Source organism: Nerophis ophidion, linkage group LG26 (genome assembly GCF_033978795.1).
Source record: "Nerophis ophidion isolate RoL-2023_Sa linkage group LG26, RoL_Noph_v1.0, whole genome shotgun sequence".
Taxonomy (NCBI): Eukaryota; Metazoa; Chordata; class Actinopteri; order Syngnathiformes; family Syngnathidae; genus Nerophis; species Nerophis ophidion.
The window spans coordinates 6,927,858-6,947,825 of record NC_084636.1 but is presented as its reverse complement, the minus strand read 5'-3'; the positions used below and the strand labels follow the sequence as shown (position 1 = coordinate 6,947,825).

General features: G+C 43.3%; 2 protein-coding genes across 2 annotated transcripts in view; both read left to right on the top strand.

Moving 5' to 3' along the window:
- The window catches only part of s1pr1 (sphingosine-1-phosphate receptor 1), a 28,194-nt gene extending 22,678 nt beyond the window's left edge, over positions 1 to 5,516 (top strand). Inside the window, exon 3 of the transcript XR_009804420.1 lies at positions 4,807 to 5,516. The gene's annotated coding sequence lies outside the window, so the exon portion shown is untranslated. The remainder of the gene's footprint in view (positions 1 to 4,806) is intronic.
- Positions 5,517 to 9,106: 3,590 nt separating this feature from the next.
- zbtb37 (zinc finger and BTB domain containing 37) lies at positions 9,107 to 18,901 on the top strand. The gene is made up of 4 exons (XM_061887813.1): positions 9,107 to 9,247; positions 9,512 to 10,369; positions 10,439 to 10,538; positions 15,487 to 18,901. The coding sequence occupies exons 2-4, from the start codon at positions 9,516 to 9,518 to the stop codon at positions 15,976 to 15,978; spliced, it is 1,446 nt and encodes a 481-aa protein (XP_061743797.1). The 5' UTR covers positions 9,107 to 9,247; positions 9,512 to 9,515; the 3' UTR covers positions 15,979 to 18,901.
- The last annotated feature ends 1,067 nt before the right edge of the window (positions 18,902 to 19,968 follow it).

Genomic DNA, 19,968 nt, shown 5'->3' with positions numbered 1-19,968 from the left:
ACTACCGGAGTGGCGATTGTCGTCTCTACCGGGGAGACTCTCGCTCCCCCTTCCGACTTATGGTGGCCTTGGACTACGTTTGTGTCTTCCGGCTGTCGTCCAGCGTCCTTCTGGGGCCAGAGCCGGTCGGCAGCCTGGTGTCGTTGAGGTGCGACTACCACCTGCAGGACTACAGGTCTGTGTCCGGCGACGGCGCCAGTGTTGTCGTTTGGGGTGAGTTATTCCAGGTTGGAGGTTCAAAAACCTAGAGTCGACCTAAGACTGAAGACTCTGGGTGCTGGGTTCCTTAACATGTTGTTTGAGTATGTAGGTCAGGGGTCAGCAACATTTTTGAAAGCAAGAGCTACTTCTTGGGTACTGATTAATGCGAAGGGCTACCAGTTTGATACACACTTAAATAAATTGCCAGAAATAGCCAATTTGCTCAATTTACCTTTAATAAATAAATCTATATATATATATTTTAAAAAATGGGTATTTCTGTCTGTCATTCCGTGGTATATTTTTTTTCCTTTTACGGAAGGTTTTGTGTCGAGAATAATGATGAAAAAAACACTCAATTGAACGGTTTAAGAGAGGAGAAAACAGGAAAAAAATGAAAATTAAATTTTGAAACATTGTTTATCTACATTTTCAACAACTAAAATTCAAAATTCAACCGAAAAAAAGAAGAGAAAAACTAGCTATTTTGGAATCTTTTTGAAAAAATAAAAAAAAGAATTTATGCAACATCATTAGTCATTTTTCCTGATTAAGATTAATTTTAGAATTTTGATGACATGTTTTAAATAGGTTAAAATCCAATCCTGGATTTTGTTAGAATATATAACAAATTGGACCAAAATATATTTCTAACAAAGACAAATCATTATTTCTTCTAGATTTCCCAGAACAAAAATTTTAAAAGAAATTCAAAAGACTTTGAAATAAGATTTAAATTTGATTCTACAGATTTTCTAGATTTGCCAGAATATTTTTTTTGAATTTTAATCATGATAAGTTTAAAGAAATATTTCACAAATATTTTTCGTCGAAAAAACAGAAGCTAAAATGAAGAATTAAATTAAAATGTATTTATTATTCTTTACAATAAATTTAAAAAAATACTTGAACATTGATTTAAATTGTCAGGAAAGAAGAGGAAGGAATTTAAAAGGTAAAAAGGTATATGTGTTTAAAAATCCTAAAATCATTTTTAAGGTTGTATTTTTTCTCTAAAATTGTCTTTCTGAAAGTTTTAAGAAGCAAAGTAAAAAAATGAATTTATTTAAACAAGTGAAGACCAAGTCTTTAAAATATTTTCTTGGATTTTCTCATTCTATTTGAGTTTTGTCTCTCTTAGATTCAAAAATGTCAAGCAAAGCGAGACCAGCTTGCTAGTAAATAAATACAATTTAAAAAATAGAGGCAGCTCACTGGTAAGTGCTGCTATTTGAGCTATTTTTAGAACAGGCCAGCGGCCGACTCATCTGGTCCTTACGGGCTACCTGGTGCCCGCGGGCACCGCGTTGGTGACCCCTGATGTAGACTGAACAAAGACCATGGTCAGTAGAACACTGATTCAATGATTCACCGGGACAAAAAATAACGCTCTTTCTCTAATCAGCTGGAAGTGAAAGTGAAACAAAACACTTCTTATTAAGCAATACTGTTAGGTTCAAATCGTTAGTCACCATGGTAACGGACCTTTGAGTTCTTTATTAGAACAGAAAACACACATTTTTCCCTCAGACTACTCAAGAGTTTTAATTTAAAGGCCTACTGAAACCCACTACTACCGACCACGCAGTCTGATAGTTTATATATCAATGATGAAATATTAACATTACAACACATGCTAATAAGGCCTTTTTAGTTTACTAAATTGCAATTTTAAATTTCCCGCAAATTATCCCGCTGAAAACGTTGTGGTATGATGTCATGAGTGCGTAACGTCACGGATTGTAGTAGACATTTTGGTCAAGCAGCTATAAGTAGTCTGCTTTAATCGCATAATTAAACAGTATTCTGGACATCTGTGTTGCTGAATCTTTTGCAATTTGTTTAATTAATAATGGAGACGTCAAAGAAGAAAGATGTAGGTGGGAAGCGGTGTATTGCGGCCGTCTTTAGCAACACAAACACAGCCGGTGTTTCCTTGTTTACATTTCCGAAAGATGACGGGGTAGCTTTACTATGGAACAGAGCGGTCAAGCGAACAGAGCGGTTTTGGTGAGAGAATGGTGGTAATAAGTCGGCTCTTACCGTAGACATGAGCGGAGAGCTTGCGTTGTTCCTCCTGCAGCTACGGACTCTCTTGCCTCCTCCCACCGGCCGCCCCCGACTGTCGGATACTTCCACCGTGGAGAAAGAAGGAAACAAAAAAAAATCTTAGCCCGGCCCGACCGGCTGCCTTCGCCTCTCGAGAAACGTGGCTTCCTTCGGAGACACTGGCGGTCACCACACCCGTGGCCACACCCCTCTGACTTTCAGGTTGTACAGCATACTTGCCAACCTTGAGGCACCCGATTTCGGGAGGTGGGGGGTGGGACGTGGGGGTGTGGTCGGGGGTGGAGCGGAGGTGTGGTTGGGGGGTGGTCGGGGGCGTGGTTGGAGCGGGCCGTGGTTAAGAGGGGAGGAGTATGTTTACATCTACATTTCACTAACTCGAGTATTTCATATATATTTCATACATATATATACATATATATATATGTATATATATGTATATAAATATATATTTATATATGAAATAATTGACTTTCAGTAAATTCTAGCTATATATATTTATTTATTCCATCCATCCATCCATCCATTTTCTACCGCTTATTCCCTTTCGGGGTCGCGGGGGGCGCTGGCGCCTATCTCAGCTACAATCGGGCGGAAGGCAGGGTACACCCTGGACAAGTCGCCACCTCATCGCATATATAAATAAAATAAATAGTTGAATTTCAGACAGCACCTGTCAAATACACAGTAATAAAAACCCAGTTGTTCTACTAACTGTACTGTGCTTGCTGGTTACTAAAAAAACAACAACACTTACCTTTCACTATTTGAGTAACCTTTGTTCTGCCATTTGCGTACTGGCCAGAGTCACTTGCCGTCAGGTGCGCAACACCACGTAAATCGTTGGCCAATCAAAAAGCAACCCCATAACGCTATAGCCAACATTCACCAGGAGATGGCGACAGACAACATGGAATCACTCTATTACTTCCATGTTCTTCTGTTTCGTCTCCTTGTGTGTGCAGTTTGTTATTAAAATCTGTAGACGTTGTAACGTGATCGGGCAGGCAAGCTGTTTATATAGCGGGAAAGCGGACGTGAAAACAGGCTGTCCCCATTCAGGTCCGCGTGGAGCTGGAGGGGGCGTTTCCTCCAGCTCCGCTGAATTTCGGGAGGTTTTCGGGAGAGGTGCTGAATTTCCGGAGTCTCCCGGAAAATCCGGGAGGGTTGGCAAGTATGCAATAAGCAGATAAGGGATTTTCCAGAATTATCCTAGTAAATGTGTCTAATAACGGCTTCACGGTGGCAGAGGGGTTAGTGCGTCTGCCTCACAATACGAAGGTCCTGCAGTCCTGGGTTCAAACCCAGGCTCGGGATCTTTCTGTGTGGAGTTTGCATGTTCTCCCCGTGAATGCGTGGGTTCCCTCCGGGTACTCCGGCTTCCTCCCACTTCCAAAGACATGCACCTGGGGATAGGCCCCTCCCACTTCCAAAGACATGCACCTGGGGATAGGTTGATTGGCAACACTAAATGGTCCCTAGTGTGTGAATGTGAGTGTGAATGTTGTTTGTCTATCTGTGTTGGCCCTGCGATGAGGTGGCCACTTGTCCAGGGTGTACCCCGCCTACCGCCCGATTGTAGCTGAGATAGGCGCCAGCGCCCCCCGCGACCCCACAAGGGAATAAGCGGTAGAAAATGGATGGATGGATGTGTCTAATAACATCTGAATCGCTCTGTGGAGAGACGCAGCCGACGGGCCGACAGCGGGCTGAGAGAGACAGCCTTGGCCAAGAGGGAGGCCAGGAGGCGGGGCATGCAGCGGCGAGGAGAGGCGTGACGCATGCGGAGCGGCACAAGAGCGGCAATTTCTGTCAGGTGTGGACAACACACACCTGCTCACAATCTTTCCATCTGCTGCGAGATCATAAGAGAGGCGAAGGGGGCATGATCAGCAGGCAGTATAGAAGAGGAAACCCCGGCAACGACACGAGCGACGAGAGACCTAAGAAGACATGAGCCCCAAGACGCAACACCCGGCCACCGAAAGGTGCGCAAAGACGAGCAGCCAAGGGCGCGCTAGAAAGTGGCGCGCCCGATTGGGACACAAAGATGACATTTATTGAAAGAATAAATGTATGTCAACCCTGCTACGAGGTGTCGTGCGTCCATGGTCCTGGCAACCCACACGGTGATGGCGGGAAATCTGTCACACGCTCCCACTGCCCTCGTTGTTTTTCTTTCTTTTTTTTTCTAGTCCTTCACTCTAACTTTCCTCATCCACGAATCCTTCATCCTCGCTCAAATTAATGGGGAAATCGTCGCTTTCTCGGTCCGAATCGCTCTCGCTGCTGGTGGCCATGATTGTAAACAATGTTCAGATGTGAGGAGCTCCACAACCCGTGACGTCACGCGCACATCGTCTGCTACTTCCGGTACAGGCAAGGCTTTTTTATTAGCGACCAAAAGTTGCGAACTTTATCGTGGATGTTCTCTACTAAATCTTTTCAGCACAAATATGGCAATATCGCAAAATGATCAAGTATGACACATAGAATGGACCTGCTATCCCCGGTGACCGGTTCTTGACCCCCCACCAGGCACTAGTCCCAGTCCCCAGCTGTCAGTCAGCCATCGGGTGGTCTCTCCCAACGACACCGTGGAGGTCATCTGCTCGCCGCCACGCCCGCCGGTCTACAAATGTTTCTTCCACCGAGACCAGGACACGGTCGTCGAGGGACCCTGACGGGCAGCCAACTGGCCCGCTGGGCGACACCTGCCGTACTACTTCCTGTCAACCTGACCTGCCGCTACCGACCCCGGAAAGACGCCTACTTCCTCTCGGACGCCAGCGGCAACAACGTGCTGTTTGTAGTCGGTAACGTAGCGCGGACGCTCAGGCTGCTGAGGCCAACCAGGGTTCTCTGAGCTGGTCTGTCTTTGATGTTCAGACGCCGCGCGGGCGTCGTCCTCGCCGGCTTGCAAGGTCGGGGTCGACTCGGGGCAGCTGCCGGCGTTCCAAGGCTTCGACTGGACCTTTGTCGGCAGCGGCGGGACGGCGGTCAAAGTTCACGTGACGGACAGCGGCTTGCAGCTCAACGCCACCTGTGACCACGCGCCCAACAAAACATCAAAATAAATGCCGGAATTATAATTGATAACAATCAATCAACCAATCAATCAAAGTTTACTTATATAGCCCTAAATCACGAGTGTCTCAAAGGGCTGCAAAAAGCCTCGGCTCATATCCCCCATCAGGGCAAGGAAAAAGTCAACCCAATGAGTCAACAACTAAAACAATAAAGAAAATACCATCACTTGTAATAAATAATATTGATTAAGTCTGTTGGTGTTGCCATGGCGACCGATAACAACACATGACTTCCGCATTTGTTCATCTCTTCTTTTTTTTTGCAGTTCAACAATCATATTATTCCTATTTTATTCTTACATGGGAACAAAAAAAACAGTAATAAAAATGTCTGAAAAAAATTGGCATGTGATGAAAAAAATAAAAACATTTTAAAGTAATGATTACTAATGATATTAGTCACCAATAACACAAAGTTGTGTATAGATTTTTGTGATTAAAAAAAAAAATATATATATATATATATATAAATAAAATTTGAATATAATTATATAATTAATTTATTTTTTTTAACTAATAAAATTAATATACTTAGTCACCAATCACACAAAGTTGTGTATATATTTTTAGAATTAAAAAAATAATAAAATACTTGACTTTTTAGTGGCCCTTGAATTAAAATATGAGAAACTCTCAAAATAATACAAAAATATACTTATATTTAAAATATAAACACACTTTAGTGAGTTACTAATATTAACAATAATATTCTCGTTTGACACACCAGGTTATGCGGTTAAACAATCATAATATTCTTATTTTATTCTTACATGGGGAAAAATCAATAATAAAAATGTAAGAAAAAAGAGCAAATAAAATTGGAATATATTTATAAAATGTATATATATTTTTTTGACTAATAATAAGAATATACTTAGTCACCAATAACACAAAGTTGTGTATATATTTTTAGAATTAAAAAAAATAAAATACTTGACTTTTTATTAGGCGGCCCTTGGTGAAAAAAGTTTAGACACCCTTGAATTAAAATATTAGAAGCTCTCAAAATAATACAAAAATATACATACATTTAAAATATAAATAAACTTTAGTGAGTTCATTATTTTTATAAACACTGCTCAATGTGTAACTGAATAATAATATTGGAAAAAAATTGGAATGTGATGAAATTTTTTTTTTTTTTTTAAAAGAATAATTACCAATAATATACGTAGTCACCAATAACACAAAGTTGTGTAAATAATAATGATAATAATAATACCTTTTATTTAGTGTAGCCCTTTTCAGGGTACTCAAAGACGCTTTACAGGATAAAAATTAAAATATAAAACAGTTCAAAGTAACAATATATATATATATATATATATATACTTGTCAAATTAAAAAAAAAATACTTGACTTTTTATCATGCGGCCCTCAGTGGAATAAGTTAAACAATCATAATATTCCTATTTTATTCTTACCTGGGGAAAAAAATAAATAATAAAAATATTTGAAAAAAAGAGACAAAACATTTGAAATGAATATATATTTAAACTAATAATACTAATATACTTAGTCACCTATAACACAAAGTTTTGCATATATTTATTTTAGCATTTTTTGAAAATATAATACTTGACTTTTCAGCAGGCTTCACGGTGGCAGAGGGGTTAGTGCGTCTGCCTCACAATACGAAGGTCCTGCAGTCCTGGGTTCAAATCCAGGCTCGGGATCTTTCTGTGTAGAGTTTGCATGTTCTCCCCGTGACTGCGTGGGTTCCCTCCGGGTACTCCGGCTTCCTCCCACTTCCAAAAACATGCACCTGGGGATAGGTTGATTGGCAACACTAAATTGGCCCTAGTGTGTGAATGTGAGTGTGAATGTTGTCTGTCTATCTGTGTTGGCCCTGCGATGAGGTGGCGACTTGTCCAGGGTGTACCCCGCCTTCCGCCCGATTGTAGCTGAGATAGGCGCCAGCGCCCCCCGCGACCCCAAAAGGGAATAAGCGGTATAAATTGATGGATGGATGGACTTTTCAGCAAGCGGCCCTTGGTGGACAATGTTTAGACACCCTTGAATTAAAATATTAGAAACTCTCGAAATAATACAAAAATATACATATATTTAAAATATAAACACACTTTAGTGAGTTAATGATTTTAATAAACACTGTTAAATGTGTAACTGAACAATAATATTTTCGTTTGACACACCAGGTTATGCAGTCATACAATCATAATATTCCTATTTTATTCTTCAAAATAATAAAAATGTGACAGAAAATGAGCAATAATATTGAAATAATATACGTAGTCACCAATAACACAAAGTTGTGTATATAATAATAATAATAATAATAATAATACATTTTATTTTGTATAGCACTTTCCAGGGTGCTCAAATATGCTTTACAGGATAAAAAATAAAATATAAAACAGTTCAAAGTGATAATATATAATACATATATATTTTTAGAATAAAACAATTAAAAAAACGACTTTTAATCAAACGGTCCTCGGTGGAAAAGGTTAAACAGTCATAATATTCCTATATTATTCTTCAAAATAATAAAAATGTGAGAGAAAAAGAGCAAAAAAATTGGAATGTGATGAAACCCCCCCCCAAAAAACCCAACAATAACTACTAATAATTGGGGACGGCGTGGCGCAGTGGAAGAGTGGCCGTGCGCAACCCGAGGGTCACTGGTTCAAATCCCACCTAGTACCAACCTCGTCATGCCTGTTGTGTCCTTGAGCAAGACACTTCACCCTTGCTCCTGATGGGTGCTGGTTGGCGCCTTGCATGGCAGCTCCCTCCATCAGTGTGTGAATGTGTGTGTGAATGGGTAAATGTGGAAGTAGTGTCAAAGCGCTTTGAGTACCTTGAAGGTAGAAAAGCGCTATACAAGTACAACCCATTTATCATTTATCATTTATAATATACGTAGTCACTAATAACACAAAGTTGTGTATATAATGATAATAATAATAATAATACATTTTATTTTGTATAGCGCTTTTCAGGGTGCTCAAAGATGCTTTACAGGATTAAAAATAAAATATAAAACAGTTCAAAGTAATAATATATATTACATATATATTTGTAGAATTAAAAATTAAAAATATATAAAAAAAACTTGACTTATTCCTTTTTTATTCTTACATGGGGGAAAAAAACAATAATAAAAAACTGGAAAAAAGAGCAAAAAAATTGGAATGTAATGAAAAAAAAATGTTTTAAACTAAGTAATACTATTATACTTAGTCACCTATAACACAAAGTTGTGCATATATATTTTTTTTAGCATTTTTTGAAAATAAAATACTTGACTTTTCAGCAAGCGGCCATTGGTGGAAAAAGTTTAGACAGCCTTGAACTAAAATTATAAAAAAAATAAATAAAAAAAATACATACATACAATATAAATTACAACGATCATAATAAACACTGTTAAATGTGTAACTGAACATTAATATTCTCGTACAGGCAGAATCCGACACACTAAATAGTGCAGTAATTCCGCATTTGTTGACGTCAAACACACACACTGACAGCAAGCATGCCGGGAGGAGGAGCCAGCCTAATAGACTACACTTCCCAGCATGCCCCGCGCATTTTCTTCCCCGCTTCCTTCCTTCCTGCAGCCGTCCAACAGAAAGATGTCGAGCAGCCGCGGCGGCCCGGAGACTCCGAGGCGAGCGTGAACACAACCATCTCCCAGCGAAATGGCGGCACGGCGGCGACTGGCGGGACGGAAGCCGAGCTCAGCGTCTCCTACTCGGCCTTGAGGCACACACGAGCGCCGCTGGAGCTCCGGAGCACTGAACTGAGCCGAGTCGAGCCGAACCGAGCCGAACCCAACCGAGCCGCCATCCCGCCAGTGATGGCCGGCAGCTTGCAGGACTGACGCGTCCCTGAGAGCAGACCTGATCCACGTCCCACTTCAGGTGAGTCCGGCACACATGTGGTCCGGTTGGGAGTCTCGTTAGCACACCGGAAGTGTGGGTGAAATTGATGGTCGTCAGCTGACACATGACGTCACAGGTCAATTGGGTGGAGCCACTTTCACTTTTCTTTCCCCCTCCATTTTACTGTAAATAAGTCCGAATTTCCTGACTCAGTTATCTTGACACGTACTTCCTGTTTACCCTTCTGATCCGGATCCAATCCCGGTTTTGCCCACCCTGATGTTAAATCTTACCTGTTTGCAGCGCCATGGAGCGCTCCGGCAGCATCCAGCTGGACATTCCGGACTTCAGCAATTCGGTTCTGTCCCACCTGAACCAGCTGCGGGTCCAAGGGCGCCTGTGCGACATCGTGGTCCACGTTCAGGGTCAGAGCTTCCGGGCCCACAAGGTGGTCCTGGCCGCCAGCTCGCCGTACTTCCGGGACCACATGTCCCTGAGCCAGATGAGCACGGTGTCGCTGACGGTTATCCGGAACCCGTCCGTGTTCGAGCAACTGCTGGGGTTCTGCTACACGGGTCGCCTGAGCCTGCAGCTGTGCGACATCATCAGCTACCTGACGGCCGCCAGCTTCCTGCAGATGCAGGACGTCATCGACCGCTGCACGCACATCCTGGAAGGCATCCACCTCAAAATGAGCCTGGTCGACCCGGACCAGCGGCCCGTGGACCAGGAGGGGGCGCCGCCGCTGACGCCGCGCACCCGCACCTTGGAGGCGCCGGTTAGAGGAGCCCGTCACCCGTTGCCGCCCAGCTCCAGCGTGGACGCGGCCAGCCCCGGGGTGGAGACGCTCAGCCCGACGTCGGGGCCGGAGCAACCCGGCGTCTCGGTCAACCGGGCGGCCAAAGAACCCATCCTCCGCATCAACCGGGCGGGCCAGTGGTACGTGGAAGCCGGCAGCGAGGCGGACGAGAGCTCCTCCGTAGACGGCATCACCATCAAGACGGAGCGGACGGAGCAGTGGATCGGGACGGGGCGCGAGCGGGAGGAGGCGGGCCTGGCCGAGGCAGGCGGCGCCATGATGATCGACGTGACGGGACAGGGCGCAACGGCGCCGGGCGCCTGCGGCGTGCGACCATCCAGCAGCCTCGGCGACGCCGACAGGTGAACGCTATCCTCCGGTCTCCGCTTCCCCTCGCCGTCTTGACACGTATTTGTGTGTGTGTGCGTCAGGTTCAGCCCCACGGGGAGCGTCCTGGTCCTCGCCGACCACCCAAGAGCGAAGAGCGAATCCCCGAGCCGGACCGACGACCCGGGACACGCCAGCTCCCAGGTAACTTCAATTTGATGACTTGAATGGAATACAAACCCCGTTTCCATATGAGTTGGGAAATTGTGTTAGATGCAAATATAAACAGAATACAATGATTTTAAATCATTTTCAACCCATATTCAGTTGAATATGCTACAAGGACAACGTTAACTCATAAACTTCATTTTTATTTTTTGCAAATAATAATTAACTTAGAATTTCATGGCTGCAACTCCTGCCAAAGTAGTTGGGAAAGGGCATGTTCACCACTGTGTTACATCACCTTTTCTTTGAACAACACTCAATAAACGTTTGGGAACTGAGGAAACTAATTGTTGAAGCTTTGAAATTGGAATTCTTTCCCATTCTTGTTTTATGTAGAGCTTCAGTCGTTCAACAGTCCGGGGTCTCCGCTGTCGTATTTTACGCTTCATAATGCGCCACGTATTTTCCATGGGAGACAGGTCTGGACTGCAGGCGGGCCAGGAAAGTACCCGCACTCTTTTTTTACGAAGCCACGCTGTTGCAACACGTGCTGAATGTGGCTTGGCATTGTCTTGCTGAAATAAGCAGGGGCGTCCATGAAAAAGATGGCAGCATATGTTGTTCCAAAACCTGTATGTACCTTTCAGCATTAATGGTGCCTTCACAGATGTGTAAGTTACCCATGCCTTGGGAACTAATGCACCCCCATACCATCACAGATGCTGGCTTTTGAACTTTGCGTCGATAACAGTCTGGATGGTTCGCTTCCTCTTTGGTCCGGATGACACGATGTCGAATATTTCCAAAAACAATTTGAAATGTGGACTCGTCCGACCACAGAACACTTTTCCACTTTACATCAGTCCATCTTAGATGATCCCGGGCCCAGAGAAGCCGGCGGCGTTTCTGGATGTTGTTGATAAATGGCTTTCGCTTTATAAAAAAAAACATAAAAAGTGGTACAAAAGAGCAAACAGGTGAAATGTAACAATAAATTGTTGCAATGCTTACTCTTATAACACAAAGCTGCATGCAGGTTGTTTCTTTCTTTAGAAGATAATAATGAATAAAAATCAATGTCATTTTGAATTATTGACTTATTCAAGGCTTCAATTACATCACATTAAATATTCCACTTTGAGATATTTTTGGGGGAAAATGTTGCATATTTTGTGTTTTGCCATGTAAAAAACTGAGCCGTTCTTTTTTTTAAAGAAGGGCCTAAAACAAACAAACAAAACCTGAACAACAATAAAACTTAAAATTGACGGATATATCTGAAGTTGATCTTGAGATTATTGTGCTAAAAGTAAACAGTAAAAAAAATGTTTAATTTATTTTTTAACACTTTAATGAGTAGGACACTTTTGGATACCCAATTATTTTAGTGTGATTTGTTTTTAAGTGTCATTGCTCAAAAAATAATAATGAATCAAAATCCAAAATTAAGGCTCCATTTATCATATAATCTCAAATATCCCACCTAAAAAAGTTATTGGGTGAAAATATTGCATATTTTGTGTTTTTTCCATTTTTTTTTCTAATGTTGATCTAGAGATTTAAAACTTGCATAATAATAAAAATTATAATACTGAATATTGACACATTTTTAATAATTTTTTTTGACCAAAACCCTTTGGGGTCCCCGGGATCATAACTGAGTGGAGGCCTAAATGTATATTTTTTATACATATATTGGTTTTTAAAATAAAAATTATGAAAATGGCCCCCGCTTGCTCTGATTTTTCAGTGTGCGGCCCTCAGTGGAAAAAGTTTGGACACCCCTGGCTTAACACGATAATTATGACTAATTCCGCTAGTAAGCACAGAGCTAAAAATAACATTAAAAATACAAAACATTCTAATGCATTTCATCCATCCATCCGTTTTCTACCAAACTTGTTCAAGAAGTCGCATTAATGGTAAGAAGTATTTGATTTATTATTGGTTAACTTCAGAATAAGAATGTTATTAAAACGAATAAGGGATTTATTATAGTCTAAACATGTTGGTCTTACTTAAAAATGCACACATTTAGTTGTATTCAGTGTTAAATAAATATTATATGGCTCTCACGGAAATACATTTTTAAATATTTGGCTTTCATGGCTCTCTCCGCCAAAAAGGTTCCCGACCCCTGCACTCCGCCATGCCGCCCCATAGTAGAGCTTTAACTTGCACTTACAGATGTAACGACAAACTGTATTTAGTGACAGTGGTTTTCTGAAGTTCAAGTACCTAGGAGTCTTGTTCACGAGTCGGGGAAGAGTGGATCGTGATATCGACAGGCGGATCGGTGCGGCGTCTTCAGTAATGCGGACGTTGTACCGATCCGTTGTGGTGAAGAAGGAGCTGAGCCGGAAGGCAAAGCTCTCAATTTACCGGTCGATCTACGTTCCAAACCTCATCTATGGTCATGAGCTTTGGGTCATGACCGAAAGGATAAGATCACGGGTACAAGCGGCCGAAATGAGTTTCCTCCGCCGTGTGGCGGGGCTCTCCCTTAGAGATAGGGTGAGAAGCTCTGCCATCCGGGAGGAACTCAAAGTAAAACCGCTGCTCCTTCACATCGAGAGGAGCCAGATGAGGTGGTTCGGGCATCTGGTCAGGATGCCACCCGAACGCCTCCCTAGGGAGGTGTTTAGGGCACGTCCAACCGGTAGGAGGCCAAGGGGAAGACCCAGGACACGTTGGGAAGACTATGTCTCCCGGCTGGCCTGGGAACGCCTCGGGATCCCCCGGGAAGAGCTAGACGAAGTGGCTGGGGAGAGAGAAGTCTGGGTTTCTATGCTTAGGCTGTTGCCCCCGCGACCCGACCTCGGATAAGCGGAAGATGATGGATGGATGGATGGTTTTCTGAAGTGTTCCTGAGCCCATGTGGTGATATCCTTTAGAGATTGATGTCGGTTTTTGACACAGTCGAAGGTCACGGTCATTCAATGTTGTTTTCCGGCCATGCCGCTTACGTGGAGTGATTTCTCCAGATTCTCTGAACCTTTTGATGATATTACGGAGCGTAGATGTTGAAATCCTTAAATTTCTTGCAATTGCACTTTGAGAAACGTTGTTCTTAAACTGTTTGACTATTTGCTCACACAGTTGTGGACAAAGGGGTGTACCTCGCCCCATCCTTTCTTGTGAAAGACTAAGCATTTTTTGGGAAGCTGTTTTTATACCCAATCATGGCACCCACCTGTTCCCAATTAGCCTGCACACCTGTGGAATGTTCCAAATAAGTGTTTGATGAGCATTCCTCAACATTATCAGTATTTATCGCCACCTTTTTCAACTCCTTTGTCACGTGTTGCTGGCATCAAATTCTAAAGTTAATGATTATTTGCCAAAAAAACAAAAAGTTTATCAGTTTGAACATCAAATATGTTGTCTTTGTAGCATATTCAACTGAATATGGGTTGAAAATGATTTGCAAATCATTGTATTCCGTTTATCAGGGATGCACCGATTAATCGGTAACCGAATATATTCGGCCGAATATGGCAAAAAAAGCCACATTCGGCCTTCGGTGGAATGAGTTAAAAACAAGGCCGAATAGTGGCGTGTGACGCAATTTTTGGACGCGGTGACGCAATCAACCAACGTGCGGTGACGTTGGGATATGTTGTGTACCTGTATAAGTGTATGAGGTTACAAGCACACACTTATTGAGATTTAGTGGGTCCTCTGTTTACATTATTAGCCTGTTGTGTAGGCTACCTGTATAAGTGTAAGAGGTTACAAGCACACACTTATTGAGATTTACTTGAGCCTTCTGTTTACATTATTAGCATATCTACTGTGGCTAAGCAGACTTTTGCTAAAAGGACAATAATTAATTTGTTGTTGGTTTATCCACTTTAATGCACTTTATTTTTTTTTGGAATGCATGTTTTGTTTCAAGGCCTAATATGAATGAAAAACTTTGTGCTTTTTTTTGAAAAGCAAAGGCTACTGGAATATTTAAAAAAGGTCAATATTCAATAAAAAATTACTTTATTTGAAAAACATGTCCAAATATTTTTCTAGGCTATTTATGCAATATAAAAAAAATTGTGAAAAACTGCATTCATTATTCGGCCTTCGGCCAAGCGTTTAAATTTTATTCGGCTTCGGCTTCGGCCACAAATTTTCATTTCGGTGCATCCCTAGTAAATATAAACAGTAGGGATGCACCGAAATGAAAATTTGTGGCCGAAGCCGAAGCCGAATAAATTTTAAACGCTTGGCCGAAGGCCGAATACCGAATAATGAATGCAGTTTTTCACAATTTTTTTTATATTGCATAAATAGCCTACAAAAATATTTTGACATGTTTTTCAAATAAAGTAATTTTTTATTGAATATTGACCTTTTTTAAATATTCCAGTAGCCTTTGCTTTTCAAAAAAAAGCACAAAGTTTTTCATTTATATTAGGCCTTCAAACAAAACATGCATTCCAAAAAAAAATAAAGTGCATTAAAGTGGATAAACCCACAACAAATTAATTATTGTCCTTTTGGCAAAAGTCTGCTTAGCCACAGTAGATATGCTAATAATGTAAACAGAAGGCTCAAGTAAATCTCAATAAAGTGTGTGCTTGTAACCTCTTACACTTATACAGGTAGCCTACACAACAGGCTAATAATGTAAACAGAGGCCCCACTAAATCTCAATAAAGTGTGTGCTTGTAACCTCATACACTTATACAGGTACACAACATATCATACACTTATACAGGTACACAACATATCCCGACGTCACCGCGTCACTGCACGTTGGTTGATTGCGTCACCGCGTCCAAAAATTGCGTCACACGCCACTATTCGGCCTTGTTTTTAACTCATTCCACCGAAGGCCGAATGTGGCTTTTTTTGCCATATTCGGCCGAATATATTCGGTTACCGATTAATCGGTGCATCCCTAATATTTACATCGAACACAATTTCCCAACTCATACACAAACAGGGTTGGTAGAAGCTCCGACTAAAGGTTGTTTTTGTGCGCCAGGGGGAGGAGCCGGCGGCGTACGAGGACTACGTGAGGGACCAGGCGGGCGACCGCTGGTTCCGCTACAACCCGCGGCTGACGTGCATCTACTGCTGCAAGTCCTTCAACCAGAAGGGCAGCCTGGACCGCCACATGCGCCTCCACATGGGCATCACGCCCTTCGCGTGCCGCCTGTGCGGGAAGAAGTACACGCGCAAGGACCAGCTGGAGTACCACATCCGCAAGCACACGGGCAACAAGCCCTTCACGTGCCGCCTCTGCGCCAAGAGCTTCCCCTTCCAGGCCATCCTCAACCAGCACCTGCGCAAGAACCACCCGGGCCACGACACCCACAGCGCCTCGCCCGAGACCACCACCGCCTCCCTCACGTCCAGGGGCGGCCCCGGCGAGGACGCCTCCCCCGGGCGGGAGGAGCCCGAGGCGGGCGGAGGCGGCGGGGCGGCGTACAACGACGGCCCCCACCCCTCGGTCACCACCACTGGGCCCGACTGATACGGCGCCCCCTCGTTTACGCCCCACCCAAAACCCCCACGCCACTTCAGCCAATCACGTCCTTCCTCTCTGCCTCCTGACAATCAGCCGGCCCGCTGCGGCGACTTCATCACACCCTTTGGCATCCGCGCTGATTTTTTTAGCGAGATTCGACGTCCGAACCCCGGGCGCACTCCGACTCCGGCCGATCGTTGAGTTCGGGTCTCAACGGACAAACCTCAGATAAGCTAAGCAGCTCAGTTACCTCTCGTCAGCACGCAATACACCACCGGGGGGCGCTCCACCCGCACCACTTTCCTCAGTCGCCGGTTTGAAATCAAAGCGGCGACAATTAATAACTCTTTTTTTAATTTAATTACATTTTTTTAACTCATCTACTAACCGCGCTTAAATAAAAACCACAAACCCCGTTTCCACATGAGTTGGGAAATTGTGTTAGATGTAAATATAAACAGAATACAATGATTTGCAAATCCTTTTCAACCCATATTCAGTTGAATACGCTACAAAGACAACATATTTGATGTTCAAACTCATAAACATTGTTTTTTTTTTGCAAATAATCATTAACCTTAGAGGCCCTGCGATGAGGTGGCGACTTGTCCAGGGTGTACACCGCCTTCCGCCCGATTGTAGCTGAGATAGGCGCCAGCGAACCCAAAAGGGAATAAGCGCTAGATAATGGATGGATGGCATTAACCTTAGAATTTGATGCCAGCTACACGTGACAACGAAGTTGGGAAAGGTGGCAATAAATACTGATAAAGTTGAGGAATGCTCATCAAACACTTATTTGGAACATCCCACAGGTGTGCAGGCTAATTGGGAACAGGTGGGTGTCATGATTGGGTATAAAAGCAGCTTCCGTGAAATGCTAAGTAATTCACAAACAAGGATGGGGCGAGGGTCACCACTTTGTAAGCAAATTGTCGAACAGTTTTAGAACAACATTTCTCAACGAGCCATTGCAAGGAATTTAGGGATTTTACCATCTACGGGCCGTAATATCATCAAAAGGTTCACAGAAGCTGGAGAAATCACTGCACGTAAGCGATGATATTACGGACCTTTGATCCCTCAGGCGGTACTGCATCAAAAACCGACATCGGTGTGTAAAGGATATCACCACATGGGCTCAGGGACACTTCATAAAACCACTGTCAGTAACTACAGTTGGTTGATACATCTGTAAGTGAAAGTTAAAACTCTATAATGGAAAGCTAAAGCCATTTATCAACAACACCCAGGAACGCCGCCGGCTTCGCTGGGCCCGAAATCATCTAAGATGGACTGATGAAAAGTGTTCTGTAGTTTGACTAGTCCACATTTCAAATTATATTTGGAAACTGTGAACGTGGTGTCCTGCGGAACAAAGAGGAAAATAACGATCCGGATTGTTATAGGCGCAAAGTTCAAAAGCCAGCATCTGGGATGGTATGAGGGTGTATTAGTGCCTAAGGCATGGGTAACTTACAGATCTTTGAAGGCACCCTTAATGCTGAATGGTCCATACAGGTTTTGGAGCAACATATGTTGTCATCCAAGCAACGTTATCATGGACACCCCTGCTTATTTCAGCAAGACAAGTTCAAGCCATGTGTTACAACAGCGTGGTTTCGTAGTAAAAGAGTGTGGGTACTATCCTGGCCCGCCTGCAGTCCAGACCTGTCTCCCACTCGAAAATGTGTGGCGCATTATGAAGCGTAAAATACGACTGAAGCTCTACATAAAACAAGAATGGGAAAGAATTCCACTTTCAAAGCTTCAACAATTAGTTTCCTCAGTTCCCAAACGTTTATTGAGTGTTGTTAAAAGAAAAGGGGATGTAACACAGTGGTGAACATGCCCTTTCCCAACTACTTTGGCACGTGTTGCAGCCATGAAATTCTAAGTTAATTATTATTTGCAAAAAAAAATAAAGTTTCTGAGTTTGAACATCAAATATGTTGTCTTTGTAGCATATTCAACTGAATATGGGTTGAAAAGGATTTGCAAATAATTGTATTCCGTTTATATTTACATCTAACACAATTTCCCAACTCATATGGAAACGGGGTTTGTAGTTCCTTCGCGATCAAAGCGGCCACGCCAGATCCGGGTTAGTTTTTTGCCCCCATCCCTGGCTTAAAAGATGCACCACCCACCTAATAGGGGGGAAGAGATGATGCGGTATTATCTGCTCCCAGATACTACCTTCATGCTTCAGTCCCTCGCAGGATTCTCACAGGAATGAGACAAAAAAATAGGACCTCAGGAACTGTGGCGTAACGGACAAATACACCTGAGCTTTGACCGTACTGGTGCACCCGGGGGAAGATTCACACCAGAGGTCAAAGGTCGCCCGCCAAACCAACTCGAGCACTTGATCATGAAAACAAAAAAAACAAAAAAAGTGTCGACTTGCGTGTGAACCACATTTATTTTTTTTATATGCAAGGGGCGGGACTCGTCGCACGTAGCGGCGAGGGAACGCCTGCCGGCGCAACGTACTTGTACAAAACCACATCACCTCAACCTGATTGGCTGAGCCCCGCCGGGCCCCGCCTCCTCACGACACTTTACCTCACCCCCGACCCCCGAACCCCGGTCCGAGTCCACACCACCCTGGCAGAGAACCACGGGGGGAAAAAAACGCCGATTCCGGTCCCGCGTGCAGCAAGCGCGGTCCGTTCAGGTTTCTGTGGTACCTCACGTCCTCATCCTCTGACCTCTGACCTCTGACCTTCTCCTGAAGGCCACAAATGTTTATTTTTTTTTTTATTTTTTAAAACGATTGACTGCTTTTAAACTGCTGAAGGATCCATTCAGAACATTTTTAACAAGCCGGAGGCGAAAGTTTGATGTTACGTGCCAACGTCAGGGGGCGGAGCCAAACGTTGACTGCTTCTTCACTTGGGAAAATAAACACCTGACTTAAAAAGTCCGCCCCTGCTTATTTCTTTAACAACTCAGTTTAACAAAAAAAAATGCAATATAAAAAATGTCAACCTTTAAAGGCCTACTGAAATGAGATTTTCTTATTTAAACGGGGATATTCTATGTGTCATACTTGATCATTTTGCCATATTGCCGTATTTTTGCTGAAAGGATTTAGTAGAGAACATCCACGATAAAATTCACAACTTTTGGTTGCTAATAAAAAAGCCTTGCCTGTACCGGAAGTAGCAGACGATGTGCGCGTGACGTCACGGGTTGTGGAGCTCCTCACATCTGAACATTGTTTACAATCATGGCCACCAGCAGCGAGAGCGATTCGGACCGAGAAAGCAACGATTTCCCCATTAATTTGAGCGAGGAGGAAAGATTTGTGGATGAGGAAAGTGAGAGTGAAGGACTAGAAGAAAAAGAAAAAAAAGACGAAGGCAGTGGTAGCGACTCAGATGTTATTAGACACATTTACTAGGATAATTCTGTAAAATCCCTTATCTGCTTATTGTGTTACTAGTGTTTTAGTGGGATTATATAGTCGTACCTGAAAGTCAGAGGGGTGTTGTGAGGGAGGCCACGTTTCTCGACGAGGCGAAGCGAAGGCAGCCGTTGGGGCCGGGCTGAGATTCCCCCCCCCCCCCCTCCCCCCTCCACGTTGGAAGCATCCCACGTTCAGGGGAGGCCAGTAGGAGGAGGCACGAGAGTCTGCAGCTGCCTCTTTGACGGGTGCATGAGGAACGACGCAAGCTCTCCGCTCATGTCTACGGTAAGAGCCGACTTATTACCACAATTTTCTCACCGAAACCTGCCGGTTGACATGTGGTCGGGAACAATGTTCGCTTGACCGCTCTGTTCCATAGTAAAGCTTCGCTTTCGGGAATGTAAACAAGGAAACACCGGCTGTGTTTGTGTTGCTAAAGGCAGCTGCAATACACCGCTTCCCACCTACATCTTTCTTCTTTGACGTCTCCATTATTAATTGAACAAATTGCAATAGATTCAGCAACACGGGTCCAGAATACTGTGTAATTATGCGATAAAAACAGACTTCTTTTAGCCGTG